The sequence below is a fragment of the Condylura cristata genome, unplaced genomic scaffold (genome assembly GCF_000260355.1).
Source record: "Condylura cristata isolate star-nosed mole 26May11 unplaced genomic scaffold, ConCri1.0 scaffold00011, whole genome shotgun sequence".
NCBI classification, from domain to species: Eukaryota; Metazoa; Chordata; class Mammalia; order Eulipotyphla; family Talpidae; genus Condylura; species Condylura cristata.
In genome coordinates, this window is record NW_004567112.1 from 20,952,671 (window position 1) to 20,970,586 (window position 17,916).

At 48.8% G+C, this 17,916-nt stretch overlaps 1 protein-coding gene across 1 annotated transcript in view; it reads left to right on the forward strand.

The window, feature by feature from the left end:
• Positions 1-17,916, forward strand: part of TLL2 (tolloid-like 2) — a 104,849-nt gene that overhangs the window by 36,813 nt on the left and 50,120 nt on the right. The window contains exon 4 of the mRNA XM_004681026.2: positions 14,001-14,078. Within this exon, the coding sequence (XP_004681083.1) occupies positions 14,001-14,078 (78 nt within the window). The remainder of the gene's footprint in view (positions 1-14,000; positions 14,079-17,916) is intronic.

Consider the following 17,916-nt stretch of genomic DNA (forward strand, 5'->3'; position numbering starts at 1 on the left):
GCACGCCTTTCCCATTCACGCTGCTCTCAGAGGGCCTACGGAGTCAGCCCATCAGCCAAATCTGGTCTGCAGATGTGTTTTGTTTGTTTTGTCGTGTTTAAATTGTTTTAAAAATTTACTGCCGGCATTTAAAAATCAGATTTCTCATAAAAACCCAGAACTCTGGCTTCTCTTGAAAAGCGAGAATGTCTGGCCAGGCAGCTCCAGCCAGGCGCATGCCGAAGGCCCGTGGGGTGGTAACGACGGGCGGGGAGAGCAGGTGCCTGTGCTTGCTCTGTTGCTCCCTGTTCACCGGGGCCGCCACCTCCTTCACTCTGATGCGTTCTTTCCTTGGCCCCCAATTCTAGGCATTTGAGTTTCCATTTGGGGCCAGTAGGTAAGGGGGACCACCCTCGGGCCCGAACTCAGGTCCCATGACTCTGGCCAGGGCCACTTCTCCCCCACCGGGAGGGGGCGTCCTAGAGCTGCAGCCATTGCCGGGTAGTCTGGGCGAAGAGCCTGCTTGGGGGCCTCTTTTTTCTTTTCTCTGAACTTTGAATCTCTGGCGCCTGCTTGTAATATGCATTGGAGGGCTCCGGGGTAAGTGTAGAAAGACGAACAGAGCACACTCAGTGTGCTGCAGAGAAAGTCTACGGCCTATCACATGTGTTGGCATCAAAACAGGTTCTTCCCAGCCTAGAGCACCAGTGGGATAGAATCATTGCCAGGTCCTGACTGCTGTACCACTAAGAGGTCAGTACACTTCACTGAAAACACCCTCAGTCAGCCTGGAAACCTTAACCTCGTTTACCTCCACCAGTTCTTAAAGGGGGTGGGTTCCCCCCCCACCCCCGCTCTACAGTTCTTCCAGAAGCAAGTTGACCTCTGTCCCAAAAGGTGACAGACAGCCCGTGGCCCTGCAAGCTACTCTCCCCGTCTCCCCACTTTCTGTTCCTCTTCTCCCTCCTTTTAGGGAGTGGGAGAGGCTGGCGGGGTGGGGTTGGCCCCTTCCTTTCTATGGTTTTCTGAGCACCTTGCCACCCTTTCTGTCATCCAGTTCAGGGGGTGGCCCTTTAGGACATCTGTACATTTTTATTGGTCTCTGTGCAAAGGCCATGTGATAAAACCCTTCTAGAATTTTCTGTGAAGACAAAAACGTGCCTCTTTTTAACTGTTACCTGAAGTGAAAATAGCTCAACCCCTGAGCGCCCCGAGTGTAAGCGCCCTTTTATCATGGTCTGGGGTGTCCCTTCCTTCCTGGCTCCTCTCTGGACAACGAGAAGCCAGGCCAGTGAGGCAAAGGGCAAGGACTGGAGTGGGAGATCAGAGCCCCTCAGGCAGGGTGGGGCAGAAGGTGAGAGAGAGCTGGTAAGGCCTTTGGGTCGGACTCCAGTGGGACTTGGGATTCTCTCCCGGGAAGTTTGAGCTCTCACCCTCTGCCCCTTCCTCCTCCAGGCAGCCTCCCAATTTCTTCTTTTCTCCCTGGCTGGATTGTGAGCCCTGTGAATTCTTGGATGCACGCTGTCCTGTACCTTGTCTGTGACAGACACATTTTAGCTGTTGACCAACTTTGATGAATAAATGATTTCACAACATGAAGATCCCACTTCCAATGGGCTCCACATGATTATTACCATGAATATCTTTTGCTGCTTCTGTAGGTTCATTTCTGTGGGTTAAACGTCTATAGCACTACCTCCTACTAGATTTTTCTTCTATGACTAATTTCCTTTATCCATGAGTCTGTTGAGTACAAAGTTGCTTTTAGTGGCTTGTAGGAGCTATTTATCTAATAACACAGTGGCCATAGTCCCCTTTCTATGGGTGACTGGTTTCCGTTATAGGGGATTTGTCTTTCCAATATGCAAAAGTTTTAAAGTTTTTTTTTTTGAAAGATATATTTATTTATACATACAGAACTGGGGTATAAGCCAGAGGTGCAGGGGCGGTGAGAGACTTTACTAGAGACAGAGTGGGGAGCAGAACAGGCAGATCGACGAAGTACACTGCTGAGGGGAGTAGCCGGCAGGCCAGGAGAGGTCTGCTGCGCCATGTGGGTCACCTCTGGGGCAGGCGGGGATCGAACTGATGCATAGGATTTAACTTCTTAGTGCTGTGCTTTAACCCACTGCGCCACCAGGGAGGGCCCTGTTTATTTATTTATTTTTTTAGTTAAATTTGAGGACTACTTTTCCACAGAATTCTAGGAATCCCAACAAAATCTTAGAATTTGAAACATGATCACTTTGAACCCCTAACTTCATTTGGGGGAGCTGGCACACTTACATTTACCTGATTCATCCCAAAGGTAAAATATGGTCCAGCTCTTCTTTAACTGACTGCTGTTTTTACAAATTGCAATACAAATGTATAATTCTTTTCTTGCACTTATACCCATTTCCTACTGTATACCCATTTCCTATTAAAGTTACCCCAAATGTGTTAAGTTGACTCTTCTGCACCAGTCCTCTGAAACTTCCTTTTCTATTATATTTCAATGTGAAGAATAGGCAAGTGGACTGAGTAAGACCCTCTGGCTCCTTTCCATCTCCTGCTGAGTCCCAAGGAATGACCCTCCCCCCCCCCCATCCTGCCACTCTCCAGGGGGTCAGCACTTCTTGCTGGAGATGGCTTCACATCCTGCAGCTCCTTTCCCTCCTCCTCCCTCCCAGAAACAGCTCCTCCTATGAGCCTGGCCCTGGCCCAGGCCTGGGGATTCATCAGTGAAGAAGATGGAGTTTGTGTATTAGAGGGTGTGGGGGAGGCGGGTGATGAACACTAGCAAATAAATGAGATGATTGCTGATAATGCTCAGTGAGCCCCAGAGGAAATAAACGAGTGCTGAGAAGATTCTAGAATCTTCCTCTTATGCATTTAGGTTTTAGATCCAAATTCGGGCCTCTAGCATCTCAGGAAAGAGTTTAATTGGTCTCTCTTCATGCTCCCTTCCTGCCTCACCATCAGCAGGGGGTTGATGGCTGACCATCCTCCCTCTACCCTTTGCCTCCCTAGTATTTCTCTGCTGCCTGCTTTAAAAGCGCATGCTCAGAAGCTTCTAGACGTTTGTGTGTAGGTGAGGCCCTGTAGACCCCACTCTGTGCCTGCAGTTACCCTCTGCAGCTTGCAGAACACAAAAGAGCCAACACCACTGAAAGTTCAGGGGTCAGTGGCTGCTCTGAGGGGAAGGGTGGCTCCTTCTTTATTATCTGTCTTCTCCTCCCTCTCTCCCTTTCCTTCTGAGTGAAACTGGGATGTGCCTCACCGAGGTGGGGCAGAGACAGGCCAGTTGAATCTGTTCTGAATTGGGGGAGGCCTGGGTGTGGCAAACAAGTGTCTCGGGAGATCTCCCTGTGGGGGAGACAGGGAGGTTAGTACAGCAAGGTCCTAGCCAGAGCTTAGGTCACCAAGACACCGGAGGTTGAGGTCTCCTGAGGTCACCTGCAAGAGTCATCAGTGAGCCTTACAGTGTGCCCAGCACCAGATTTGATGTTGATCATAACCTGAAAGTTAGACCCTATTGTATCCATTTTGAGGAATCTCCAAAACTGAGGTTTTGAGAAATGAGGCATCTTGACAAAGACCACTCAGGTAAAAAACCAAAACACCGTGCTACCCAGCTGGGCGAGCTGCTTCCCTTCTATGATCTATCTTGCCCAGCTTCTTCACCGCTACTTGAAACCCTTCTTGTCCTTCACTGCCACCTCCTGGAAGCCCACCGTGACTTAAACATCGGGAGTGAGTTCCGCGGTGCCTCACGGCTCTCATGGGAAGAGCAGTGTCTGCTTCACTGCTGTGTGTCCCACATGGCCTGGGCACTGTGAGACAGGATTGACTCAAGGCTGGTGGTGACACCTGGCCCAAGGTGGCCACTGAGGGACCCATTGGTTCTGAACTCAGCTTGGGAGTTTGTGCTTGGGAGGGAGTGCTTCTGCTCCCGAGCTTGGTCTAACCCAAGCCCTCGGGTTTGGGGACTGAGAGCGCCCACTGAGTGTGTCTAGAGCAGCTCCCACCCGTCAGTGGGGATGTCATCTAGCAGTCAGAGAGGAGGCAGCTGAGATTTCACTGACATTATCTAGTGGGGCATTTGCTATCAGTGTTTAAGGTTGGATTCCCTAGTTCTGTATTTTAAAGGCACCAGAGAAGTCTCACCAGCCAGGGGGTGCATCTGGGACTTTACCTCTTGCTGTCTAACTGTGGGTGAGTTACTTAAAGTTTCCCAAGTCTTAATTCTCTCATGTGTAACTAAAGCTGGTACTAGTCCCTGCCTCACAGGACCGTGCTGGGAATTAAATGAGAACATGCACAGAAGTAGCGACTGTCCTTGGCATACACATGGTTCCCCATGCACAACATTAGCTTCCGCAGTGACGCTCTTGTCTGCAACTTGGGACCTACTAGCCGGGAATGGCGCTTGCCCATCTGGCCAATCAGCTCCACTCCTGGGGAAAATGAGGTGACGGTGTGTAACCTAGTCACAGAGGTCTTTTCTTAAAGTACATCTTCAGTTAATTTTTTAACGGTTATTTGATATCTCAACTATTTTTTTTAAAGATTTATTTATTTGTACATACAGAACTGGGGTACAGGCCAGAGGCTGAGGGGTGGTGAGAGGCTTCACCAGAGACAGTGGGGAGCAGAACAGGCAAATCGACGAAGCACACTGCTGAGGGGAGCAGCGGGCGGGTCAGGAGAGGTCTGCCACGCCATGTGGTCACCTCTCGGGCAGGCGGGGATCGAACTCATGCGGAAGTGGCTTTAGCTTCTCAGTGCAGTGCTTTAACCCACTACGCCACCACGGAGGGCCATCTCAACTATTTTTTAATTTAATGAAGTACCATAGTTTTATGCCCTCATTACTATTTTGACAGTGTTTCCTCTCCTGTAGCTCTCCCACCACAGTTCATTGTGCCCCTCCATCTCCCCCTTCTCCCCCTCCCCCCCTCACCACCCTCCCTTTCCCCCTGGGGATCCTCATGTCTGTGGCCAGCAGCCATAGGCAGGCCCTTAAGGAAGCTCCACACGGAGATACAGTGTGATGCCTTCTTCCCACTGACTCCCGTTGCGGTCAATGAAGTCTCAGCCTAAATGTGGTCTTACTGAGTCTGCTTTTAGGAGACTTGAATGTTTTCCATGACTTGTGTTGCTTGAGGTAGAAAATGTTTTGCCTTGTGGCTTCTGGTTTCTTCCCTTTCTCCTCCTTCAGAGTTCAGCACAGTTTTCACTATCGCCACTAACTAACAAGGACTGATTGTGAGCCAGGTGTCATTCTGTGTCTTGTATATAGTCTCTCTTCTAATATTCATAACACCCTATGAGTGAACCTTCTTAGCCCCATTTTATGGATGAGGAAACTGAAACAGCAGGAGCTGAGGTGACTTAAGAGCAGTAACTGGTAATGGCAAGGTACACATCTGAGCAGTGTGAGTCTGGAACCCATGCCCCTCCCCCATGCATCTTGCAGCTCCCCCCCCATGTATGTGAACCCTGCATATACAGAGACCAGCAATTTGTGGGCTGTTGGACCTGTGCTCCCCCAGAAACCTTACCTGGCCACGTCGTCCCCTTGCCCAGCATGGTGGGTGCCTTTACTGGGCCTACGGAAATCCAGACAGCACAATATAGGCAGAAGCTTGAAGCTGCTTGCACACTGGGTCTCATCTTTTTGGAATGGTGCCCCTGAGCCCCACGAAACAAGAGCCTGCCAGAGAATCACGTGGAGAGGCCCCCTGGAAAAGAACTGAGGCCTCCGGCATGTGATCCGTGAACCCCTTAGCACCTCACACCCTGCGAGGGGTCAGCTCTGGTCCCAGACACTGTTGAGCAGGGACCAGCCAGCGATGTTTGTTCTTTTCCCTGACTTCTGGCATCCAAGATCAGGAGCAGGCACAAAAGGGTGGTGTCTCAGCTCACTCGCTTTGGACGGTGGTTTGTTTTGTGGTAACACGTGATGGAGACAGCAAAGAAGCCAGGGTTGCCTGGGCATAAAGATGTGAGTCACGTGTCCAAGAATACTTGGAGCCCTAAAAGCTGGAATCCAGGGGAGGGAAGCCTGCACCATAGCGGCAGCCCACAGGCAAGGGTCCAATGCCAGGTAAAAGATCTGATGCCAGGTGAAATGAAGACCAGACTGGAGACTCCGGGAAGAGAGCTGAGATGTAGAAGAATGGGAGATGAAGAAGCCTCCTGTGGCCTTCCTCCTGGGACCCGAACACATTCCGAGGTCTCACCCGCTAGTGCCAAGGCACAGGTGGGAGCCAGGTCACTGACCGGAGAGGATCCCGGAAGAGTCCACCCAGCGGCATCTGAGAGAAGGTCCTGCCAGGCCCTCCTGCATTCTCCTCCATGAGCTTTCCTTTCTTCTGTTTGCCAAGATGTGGACTCATTTTTTCTTTCTGTGGTCAGAGCAGAAAAGCAGAAAAAAGATTGGACCACAACTTTTCCATCTGCACAAACACGACTATGTTTCGTTCCCACAGGAAAAGGTTTCCACAGCAACCGTCTGTGTGTGTGTGTGTTTGTGTGTGTGTGAGCAACACGACGAAGCGTAGAGCACATGTTCTTAGGCAAAGGGTGTGTGGATGCTGTAATCTCATTCTTTTTGAACATCCTTTTATTTCCTGATGATAAAAGTAACATGCTGAATACGGTGCAGATTCCAAAAAACATAAAAGAAAATTAAAGTTACCTAAAAATCACCAACCAGAGACAGTCAGAATGGACACTGTGGGTAATTCCAGACCATAGTTCTTTCCATTTTGGGTTCATACTGGATATTATTCCCTAATCTGTTTCTTTTTTAACCTCTAATATGAACACTCAATGAACCTTCTTCTAGAATAGTTTAAAAGATTACATTTATTCCTTTACTTCATAATTCACTTTTACCGCCCCCTCTCAGGGGTCTTGTAGTCTGTCTCTATCCTAAAAAATGTTGGAATCAACATCCTTTGTCTTCGTTGACATCTGTAGTGCAGATCAAGGAGTCATACAGTCAGAGAGCCAAGTCATGTTATTGCCTGTTTGAAAAGACTGGGATAGTTTGCTAAATTACCTCATAAAATGTTACCAATTTATATTCCTTTTCCACCGGCAGTGTGTAAAATTTCCCATTTTATTATACACTTGCCAGTATTCAATCATTTCATTAACAAAAACTGGCAATGATCTTTCAACTCATTTTCTCTTTCCCTTCTGTAGCATTTGGAATTTGGCATAGATAGCAACATTGCTTGGCGCCCAGCTGCTCAGGATTGCACACTGATTGCAGGAGTGGTCGCTCAAATCAACTTGTTAAGGGCCATTTGCCTGTTATTTCCTAATGAGAATTAAAACCTCAGCCGAGCTGCTGTGCTTGCAGGTAGTTTTCTGACAGAGGTGTCCAGATGTTCCTTCCATTGGCCTTGCGTGGGATTCTTGTTCAGACATACCTGTGCCTGCATGGCATCAGGGCAGGAGTTAGAGAACTGGAGTCAGTGGGAGAACGGGAGTCAGTGGGAGAATAGGAATCAGGTGGAAGAACGGGAGTCAGTGGGAGAACGGGAGTCAGGTGGGAGAACGGGAGTCAGATGGGAGACCTGGAGTCAGTGGGAGACCTGGAGTCAGGTGGGAAAACGGGAGTCAGGTGGGAGAACGGGAGTCAGGTGGGAGAACTAGAGTCAGTGGGAGAACGGGAGTGAGGTGGGAGAACTAGAGTCAGTGGGAGAACGGGAGTGAGGTGGGAGAAATAGAGTCAGTGGGAGAACGGGAGTGAGGTGGGAGAATGGGTGTCAGGTGGGAGAACGGGAGTCAGTGAGAGAACAGGAGTCAGGTGGGCCTGCCTTGGAATGCAAATTCACTTACTCACTGCTGGGTGACCCTGAGCAACTTCATGCTGAGCCTCAATCTGCTCATGGAATTGTGCAGATGACATGACCAAAGGGCATGGCAAGTTAAGATGGTTGTATAGACTTGAAGGCCCTGCATCCGCTGGCCTGTCATCTTCTGGGCCTCCACACTTTGCTTCTGTTCACCTGAGCTCCAGCCACATCAGACTCTTATTTTCCTTTGGGAATTTTTCAGTTTGTTGTTGTTATTGTTGTTTCTGGAATACTCTCCCTTGATGGGCATGTCCCTTTCCTCATTTAGATTTTAGAACATATGCCTGCTACTCCGAGAGAACTTTCCTGAGCTCTGCTCCGGCATTCTCTTTCATAAAACTGTTTTCTCCCAAGAGCTTGCTCCCTCATGAAATGACCTCATTGTTTGTTGTGCATGTTCCTGCAGCCACTGGAAGCATGAAGCCCGTGAAGGTGGGCCGTCCATCTGCCCCCTCCAGGAACCCAGCACTGTGCTGCCCAAAGTGGGTGCTAGCATTGACGTGATTTTTAGCATTTTGTGCTGGAGATTTTTTTCTTTTTTCTTAGAGTAACGTAAAGCAGCTTCATGCTGGGCTTACCTTGGATGGGTCAGAGCTATAAATATTGGTATTAAAAAGTAAGCACAAAAACTAAGGTTTTTCTGGCTGAGTTACTTTACATGTGATGAATATTTTGACTCCAGATTGATCTGAAGAAAATCTCAGCCTCTCCATACAGTGGCTCCAGGTCCCCAGCAATATCTTAACTGCTCTAGCTTCAGTTACCCTGTATGTAGAATAGTGATAATACCCACTTTAGGGTTGGCTTATGAATGAAATAGCTAATGTATGAAGAGTAACTAAATAATTTCAAAATGGCGTCTTATTGTTGTATTTAAGCAAACCAAGGACCAAGTAATGTTAGGCTCTATGAATGAGGGAGTGAAAGGAATAACTAACATAAAATTGTATTAATTAATTACCATATTAAATTTTAATTCATAGTCATAGCAGTGAGCATACATTTAAAGGAGCAATATTGATCAATGGAACTTACAAACATGCATCTCTTCTGCCTAGATGTCTTTGGATGTAGATAGTTAATATTTCATTAATTATGGTGGAGGGGCATGTATGTACATCAATGTCTCCTATGATGCATATAAATAAGCCACTTTTTGTTGCCAGCGGAAGAAAATTGGGCTTTCCCAAAGAAAAGCAGCTTGCTCCCAAAGTTGCTAACAGATTGCTTCTTAATTGAACTTGGGAGGTGAATTATATGGTGAATTAGAAAAAAGAACAACTCTGAATTTAGTGAATTGTTCCATAAAGGAAACTGTGGGATTGAATTGCAAATGCTGGATAGAAACATTTCAGCCTGGCCCCAAGCATCAGGGCCGCTGACCTCTGCTGTGTTTCAGTGAGAGCATGGACAGGCCTGGAGCTCTCTTTTCAAGGCCTGGAGGGCATTCTTTCCCAGAGACCAGCTGTAAGCCTGGGTTTCTTATGCAAAGGAGACGTTTGAATAAACCCCTGTGACTAATGAAATCTACAAGGTCTTTGCATAGCCTCTCACTGAAGAGGTAATTAACCAAAGATCAAGTATATACACATATATGTATTTTTTCCAAATTTTTTTGTCTTGCCCTCACACCCAAGGGGATAAAAATATCCCCCCACCTTGACTGCACCCTCCTCTGCAGCCCCAGTCTTCTCTGCATCACGCTCTGTCTCTCTCCCTCGTCCTCTCCCTCGTCCCATGGTCCCTAAGGCTGCAGGGACAGCCACAGTCACACCTGTCTTACTCTTGCTTTGACTGAAACGGCTATGCCTCCCACTCATGGAGACATGAGAGACGGCTTTTCTTAGTGTTTGATGTGTCTGTCTCCAGCTCCACGTCTTCCATCCTTGGTGAGCTTGGGAGGGAGAAAAGTTGGTTGTAAGAAACTATCCCAAGATGAGGTTCTTTGAACAGTGAATCACAACCTTGGCTGCCACATGGGAATATTTAAAAATCCTAAGGCCAAACCAATTAAATAAGAACCTCTGTAGATGGGATCCAGGCATCAATATTTTTCTAAAGAAGTTCCCAAGCGCAAGTGGGTGAGAACCATCGTTCCAAAAAGATCGCTCTCTTCCCTTCGTAAAAGCAGATGAAGATGAACTTTCCATCTGTTTGGCTGGATGAGAAATGATTGAGTTCTGTTTAAGCACTGTCTACCTCATCCACCGACCCACCCATTCAGCCAGCAGTCTGTCCATAAGTCCATCAGTCCATCCATCCTACTGTCTATGTTTAAGACACATAGTCATATTGGACAAGACAGTGTCCTTTTTTCCAAGATGATAAAAAGTAAAGACCAGCGTGGGGGGGGGGGCGGAGATCATCAAGTAAACAGGAGATCCCAACACTTTCCGATGAGGGGTGTGAATAAGCTTAGGGTTCTGTGGGCTCACAGAGGGCGAGGCATCTAACCTGGGAGGAGCAATGGGGTAGCTTCCCAAAGGAAGTGGTGGCCAAGCCGAGCCTTGAAGGACCAGTAGGATATGGCCAGGTGAAGAGGAGTGTGGCTGAGGAAGATGCACCAGTAACAGGGTAATGGACATCCAAGGTGCTGTAAGGATTTTGGGTGGCCGAGCACAGAGCAAGGGTGGGGTGAGTAGTGAGATGCGCCTAGGCACCAGCTAGGGGAGGCCAGAGGGTCCCATCATAGGAGCCCCTCAGCCCCGGTAGAATTTGGAGCATCTCCCAAGGTCAGCGGGGTGCCTCACAAGGGCTTCTGCTAGGGGGTGGTCAGGCCATATTAACTCCTCGTTGATTTTAGGCTTAACTGTACTGGAAGCATAAGATTTGTGGCCCTTGTAAGAAAAAAGTGCTCGAGTGTCTTGCCAGTAAGAGTGACAGAAGAGAAGTGCGAATCTACCTGCCCACGGCCCCAACCTCGTTACCGACTTTGGACGTCCTCACTCCTGGACAATGCCTGGATGCCTTGGGAATCACCGGACCCTCCCGGGAACCCTACCTGTTGTTGCTCAATCTGAGAAGTGACAGGAAAGAGGGGGTCCTGCAGGAGCCACCCCCAGCTGTCATTACTAGCCATCCCTGCCCTCAAGACGGCAAGTCACTTCACCTCTGGGAGCCTTATTTCCAATAGATTTGGAGATCATCTCTGATATGGGCATGTTTATAACCCTCTGTCTGTGGGTCTTTATGAAGCTAGAATAACAAAAGTCAAGGCAAGAAACTGTTCTTAGCACGGTGGTCAGTGTTCACAACCAGCCCTTAGTAAACACCGATTCTTTTCCCCTTCCGCCTTCTGAGAAGCACTGGTCTCGCCCCAGCGCCAAAGTTTTTGCTCCAGTTATAACCAAGTACCAAAGAACCCAGAGAAGCCCTTGACCCCTGCCCTCCTGCCTGCTGCAGAGCTGAGGGTCAGTCAGTCTCTCCTGCACTTTGCTCCCTCAACACAGACTCTGAATAACCTTGAACCAGGGCTTCTCAGGTATCCTTATAGATTTTACTTTTTTACTTGGCAGGAGGCAAGCAAGCCTCAACTCACTATCCCTCCATGCTAGGGTTATATGGAACACCCTTTCAAGACCAGCTCCCGTGCCCCCCACCCCATGCCCACGACTAGTAACCTCAGTCACATTCAGAGCTGGTGCAGTGACAAAGCCCTTTGATGTCTTCTGTTTCCCATCTAGATCTATCAGAATAAAAGCTGAGATGCTGGAAATTGCCACAGGGCCCCACAGAACCCCATCCTGTAGACCTTCTAAGCCACTGACCACATCACCTCAGCACCTTCTCTTTTCCTTGTTCATTCCATTCCAGGCATACCCACCTCCCTCCTGCCAGCCACACTCCCACCCCAGGGCCTTTGCACCTACTGTTTCCTCCGTGTAGATTGTTCTTCCTCAGACATCTGCAGACTCTCTCCCTACTTTCTTCAGGTTTCTGAATCTCTGCCTCACATGCTACGCAGCCCCTCATCCCAAGCTTTCCCTGTTCCCTTCACCCTCATTCATTTTCTTCACAGCCTTTCTTAACAACCGACTTGCATACTTAGTTGCCTATTTGTTTATCGTTTTCTGTCCTATCCGCCGTCAGAATATAATTTCCATGAGGTCAGGGTAGAGTTTGTTCACTGTCGTATCCCAAGCAGCAGAAACAGCATCTGGCATGTAGCAGGTGTTGGGTAAATATTTGTTGAATGAGTGAGTGCCTGAGCAAACCCATTACCTCATTTGGGCCTTGCAACAGCCCATTTAACAGATGAAAAGTATTGACCCCCTGCTCTTATCCACTGTCCTACAGCCCAGCAAAAGCTAAGCTAGTCCCAGGCCTTAGTTCCAGGCCTCATAGCTCCACACATGGCACATTCCTCTGCTGGCCAGCAATGTTCATACCATCAGGATTTCCCCTGACCTTTAGCCTGAGAGGAAATGATATCGCAACTGGAAGAATACCCAGAGGGCTGGGAGCTGGCAGCGAACACCCCGGCAGCTGCAGGGAGTGTGTGAGTGGATTCTGACTTGGCCAGAAAGGCAGCAGGACGAGCAGGATGGAGGCAGACGAAAATATCAGCGCGCGCCTGGGCCACTGCCAGCGCCACGGCCTCTGTAGGAAAGAGGTGGCCTGTGTCAGGCGCTGGGGTGCAGGGCCATAGGGCTGTCTCCTGCGGTTGTCTGGGGCCAGGACTTGGGGTTCCCTGCTCATTAGGACTCTTGGTCAAGCAGCTCCGGAGGCCGGTTTGCTGGACTTGCGCCCCAGAGACCGTCCCAGGCCCTCGGCTTTTCTGACGGGCTGGGCAAACCTGTGCTAATCATTTCGTTCTGTCCTCTGTGAAATGGGCTTACACACTGTCGACCAGAGTGTTCGAATCAGGGAAGAAGGGGCATGAGCAAACTTGGGTGTAAACATGCTGCACATTTCTATACAAGAAATAACTGCATTAGTCAAGATTTTCCTGTCATGGCTTTAACATGGTTTCATATGGACAGTAGTGTATCCTGGACACACACATTGCTCTCCAGTCTGTTCTCTAGTGTCACTGTCCACCTGTCTGTGCAAACTCCAAATGCAAAAGTCCTTTGGTGGCACCTCTCGAATATCTAATCCATCAGCCCACCGTGCTTCCAACGACAACCTTCATATCTGCGCATGGACCCTCGCTGGCCTTCCACCCAACCACCTGCCCGCCACAGCTGGCCCCTCCATGTGGCAAGCTCATTGTGGTCCAGGTTCTTTCTCCTCCCTGCCTTCAGCTGGTGATGCGCTGCTGTGGCCAATATCTTGGGTCTACATGTTCCTTCTTGTCTTTCAAATTTCAATCCCTTAGGTCACCTTCCAGAAGGTTCTTCTTTGACTACCTTCTAAGCAGCTGCTACCATATGCTGAATTTAATCTTTAGAGCATTTTCTGAACCTGCAATAATCCTGTTCCCTTACTTTCTTACCTACTGTTTGCTGTGCAGCCATCCATTTAGAACGAGCACACCCACCTCTGTTGTTCACTGCTGGCTCCCAGTGCCTGGAGCCATGCCTGGCTCATAGCAGGTGTAATTATAGTCAGTGCTTGACCATGCTCCTGGTGGCGTGGATGTCAACCTGGCTTATAGGCAACGACTACTAACAAATATAGCATCCATGTCCTTGACTGAGGCGGTGTGTACAGGTCTGATTTATAAAGTAAACAGAAAGGCTTTTTAAAGGTCCCTCTCCCCAAGAGGAAACCAGGACTCTGAGAAAGCCCAGGTAGTAGCAGTCACTGACCACATCACACGTTCAGGAGCAGCGCTGATGCCAGGCCCTGCATTCCCCACCCCAGTAGGGGGATCCTAGAGCCAGACTGGGTGCGGGTCTCACTGCCTTCGGGCTTTCTTTTGGAGGTGGGGATGAGGAAGCTGATTTTGATGCGGATGTTGGGCTTTGCCTGTTAACTTAGTGCACTTGATCCCCAACGGCCTTGGACTAGTCAAGGAATGCAATACTACGATAATTGTGGGTTTTGCATGTGGTTATAAAAAAGCAGGTTCTTTTTTACCCCCATGTCTAAAACAGCACCTGATTGGTGCTGTCAACTTTTGTTGAACGCATCTTCACCGATGCACCAGTGGTTCTGGCATTTTTTGGGGTGCAGGAGGGCTGATGATTCCTCATGTTTCTTCTCTTCTTGTCTCTGTAGGTGGGCTCAAAGAGCAGCCATTTGAGAGCTGGCCGAACATTACTGTCGCGAACACCAGCAGCCAGGAAGCCAGACAGGGTAATATAAGGCCCATCAGGCCTTTGGGTACTTTGTACATTTTAGCTGTGGTAGACTCAAATAACATAACAGTACCATTTGTGTGCAATCCACAATGTTGTGCAACCTTCACCACGATCTATTTCCAGATCATCAACTCCAAAAAGGACCCTGTACCAGGGAAACAGTCATTCCAATTTCCTCTTTCCTGACTTTGGGGGTGTCCTCTTGTAGTTTTGACTTTCTTTTTTTTAATATTTATTTATTTATGCATACAAGAAGTGGGAAACAGAGGTGTGTGTGTGTGTGTGTGAGAGAGAGAGAGAGAGAGAGAAAACTCACCAGAGACAGAGTGGGGAACAGAACAGGCAGATGTACTGAAATGCACTGCTGAGGGGAGCAGTGGGCAGGTCAGGAGAGTTCTGCTGCGCTACGTGGGTCAGCTCCCTGGCCAGGAATCGGACTCGTGCTGCAGTGGCTGGGGATAGTGCTGCGCTTTAACCTGTGTGCCAGGGAGGGCCCAGTTTTGTCTTTCTTATGGGCTGGCACACTGCAGTCTGTGGGCATGAAAGGGTGTGCTCTTATTGAGCAGAGCGGGCTGGCTGCCAGAGAAGGGGATAGAAGAGCGGTGCTTGGTTGCTCAGGGACTGTGCGGCCTTCGGTTCACTCTGGGATCAAGACTTGACTTTTCTCTCTAGCACTTGACTTGCGAGTCAAGTTCCCTAAGGCTTTTGAAGGGGGATGATGAGGCTTTGAGAACTAGGTGTCTGAAAGAATGCGAGCCCGTGAGGGTAAAGGCAGGGAAATAAGGCTGCGTGAGGCTGGGAAAGGCAGAGCTGATGGAGGCCCAAGGCTGTAGTGGGTGGGGCTGAGGCCGAGCACTGGCTGTGGGCTGGGCTGCCTTATCTGCAGGGCCTGCTCGGAGGTCCCAGCTCAGCTGTCTTGTCCAGTGCTCCAGTTATAAGACCATCTAGTTGGATATTACGGGATGGCATCTCACCGGACACCTCTCACTTTTGGAGAAACTGTTCCTGTTTAGAAGTTAGGCCAGAGGAGAGAGGCTGCTGGCCTCACCGCGACTAAAGACTCTCCTTTCATGTAATTCCATCCATGCTATTTCTTCTCCATAAACTAACACGGAGTAAAAGGAATCATTTTTAAATACTATGATCCCGCGTTGCGAGGTTACCTATGTAGGGAGGATACAGACATCAGTGATTGCTTTAATCTTAACTTCTGTTTGACATATGCATATGCATGTATCCGCCACACAATGCATAGAGGTGAGACCCATCATATACTTTTTTAGTGTTGTCCTTTGGCTTTTGTTTTTCTTTCTTCCCTTGAATTTGGCCACCTCCGTCACTTCTTTTTTCACATGACATCGCTCTACCCCTCCCCAGGTAATGGATGCTAATAATTTTGCATGTTTTCTCCATACACATGTGTTCACGCATGCACTTCTCTGGGGATGACACACATGTAAACATCTGTGCAGCTGTCACCTTACTGGAACAATGTGCAGAGCCGCCTCTCAGATCCATCATTTTCTACTTTGCTTATTTAAAGGTGTTTTGATTTACGCATTTTCAGGATCCCCAGACATTTAGTAAACTCATGGCATCTTACTTTGGCCACATGTCATCAGCACTTTGTAGTAACCATTTGGTGTGGGGATTCAAATAGAATGTAGGCATCATACTGCCTGATATAAAGCCACACCTCATCTCTCCTTCCCAATGTCAGTCATTCATTGTTGCCTAAAAACCATCCCCCACTTTAGTGACTTCACACAGTTATTTGTTATCATTAAGTGTCTGTGGGTTGACTGGGTTCAGTGGGTGGTTCTTCTGCTGCTGTTGGCTGGGATCGCTCCTTCCACTCATTCAACCAGCACCAGGGCAGGCTTGGGCAGGCCAGCAAAGCTGTGTCACAGCATGTCACAGCCCAGTGCCTCTGTGTGCCTACATGTGGCTCCTCTCTCCACATGGCCTTTCACCAAGTGTTGAAACTATTGTAACCTGAGTTTTTTTTTTTTTTTTTAAACTAAATAGTGGCTGGCTTCCTAGAGGGAGGAGGCAGAAGCAGTGAGACCACATAAGGCCTAGCCTCAGAAATCCCAGAGTGCTGTTTCTACCACACCCTACTGGTACAAACAAGCCAAAGACCAGCCCAGTTTCAAGGAGAAGAACATAGAGTCTCCCCTTTAATGTGAGAAGTAGTTGAGCACCCACATTTGAGAGGACTCACTGTGGCCATCTTTGAAGACTATCAGCTTCCCTCATTGCAGTTCACCTGCTCATGAAGTCAACGCTATCAGGGGTTTTAATACTTGTTAATTTGCTGGGTGTAAAAGTGTCTCAACCAAATAAACTTGGATAGCTAGACGCACGGTTGGCATCCCATCTCACCCACTTAGTAGCTATTGGATAAGTTATCCAATTCCTGTATGAGGAGTAAAGAGACTTAGAAATAAGATTTATGCAAAGTGCGTAGGAAGATGTCTGGAACGTAAAAGGTGCTCAGTGAATGTTGCTCTTCTGTGTCTTCCTTCCCCCTCGCTATCTCTAAGAATTACACATCCAGCTTTGAAAGTTTACCGTCCACCTCTGGACTGGGATCCCACAGTTATTCAACAGCAGCATCAAAACACAGTTGAGCAGGTAGGTACAAGGCTGCTGGAGTCCATCAAAATTCTGCTCTTGGATGATGGGTCGTGCACCGTGTGCACAAGGCAGCCAGAAATCTTCTTCAGCATTTTAAAATAAGATAATGAGAGCACTTCCCCATCGTGCACGCTGCTGGAGCCTGTGGTTGGCAACTCCCTCAGACCTCTCCTGCGCAGGCGGTCGCTCTCTCTGAGGATGGCAGACAGGGCAGGGCAGGAATGAAGGAGAGCCTGGGATTGGCACAGCTTGTCTTGTCTTCAGTCTCACCAGATGAAACTTTCTTATTAGAAACACTGGTGCTGAAGGGGTGGAATCGGGAGGCTGCAGGAAAGAGAAGCTCTCACTTCACCTGTGGGGCATCCATCTTCCTCAGGCTTGCGCTGGGTACCTCCAGGCATGCTTCTCTGCTGCTGTAACACAAAGTGGAGGTATTGGGTTAGGCCTGCCATTCTCCTCAGACAAACTGGGGTCATTTGAGGGGCTATAGAGTATGGATTTAGTCAGCTCCAGAGTTCAGCAGGTTGATTTCCTGGCATTATGAGGCCCCTCAGCGCTGATGGTGAGGATGTATGTTTCCAGCTTTGGGGGCTCAAAAAGTTGCTCACCCAGCATTCCCCTGGCAGAACGTTCAGTCTGAGGAACCTCCCTCCCGTGGAGAGGGGAACTCAGCACGCATATCAGAGATGAGGGTGGGATTAATGAAAGGCAGAGTATAATAGCTCTGGGAATGGAACAGTTGTCATAGAGTCTGGTTTCCAGACTCGCAGTCATAAAAGAAATCCTTTTCCTTTCTATAATCATGCCTGAGATTTTGTGTTGAGCAATAATAATAGAATCTGGTTGCCATAGAGCGAGGCATCCCATAAACTTGGGTGCAAGAGCCACTCAGCACCTGACCCCCTGAAAGTCACTCAGGTGCTTGCATTTGGTGTGAACTGAGTCTAACCCAGATGCTCTTTCTAGCCTGTCCCCCAACGTGACCTTGGTAGTGGTCCCTGCAGTTGGCATGGAGCCCCTGCCAGGGCAGGCGTGTGGCGTCATCTGCTGAGAACACAAACAGCACTGCAGGCAGAAGGAAATCTCAAGGGGTAGGTGACATGTCCATGGCCACAGTGGCCACTCAGCCTCTGGCACCCACCCTCGTGCCCTCTGGCTAATCAGTGGGGCTTAACCTTTTGAATGACCTGAGG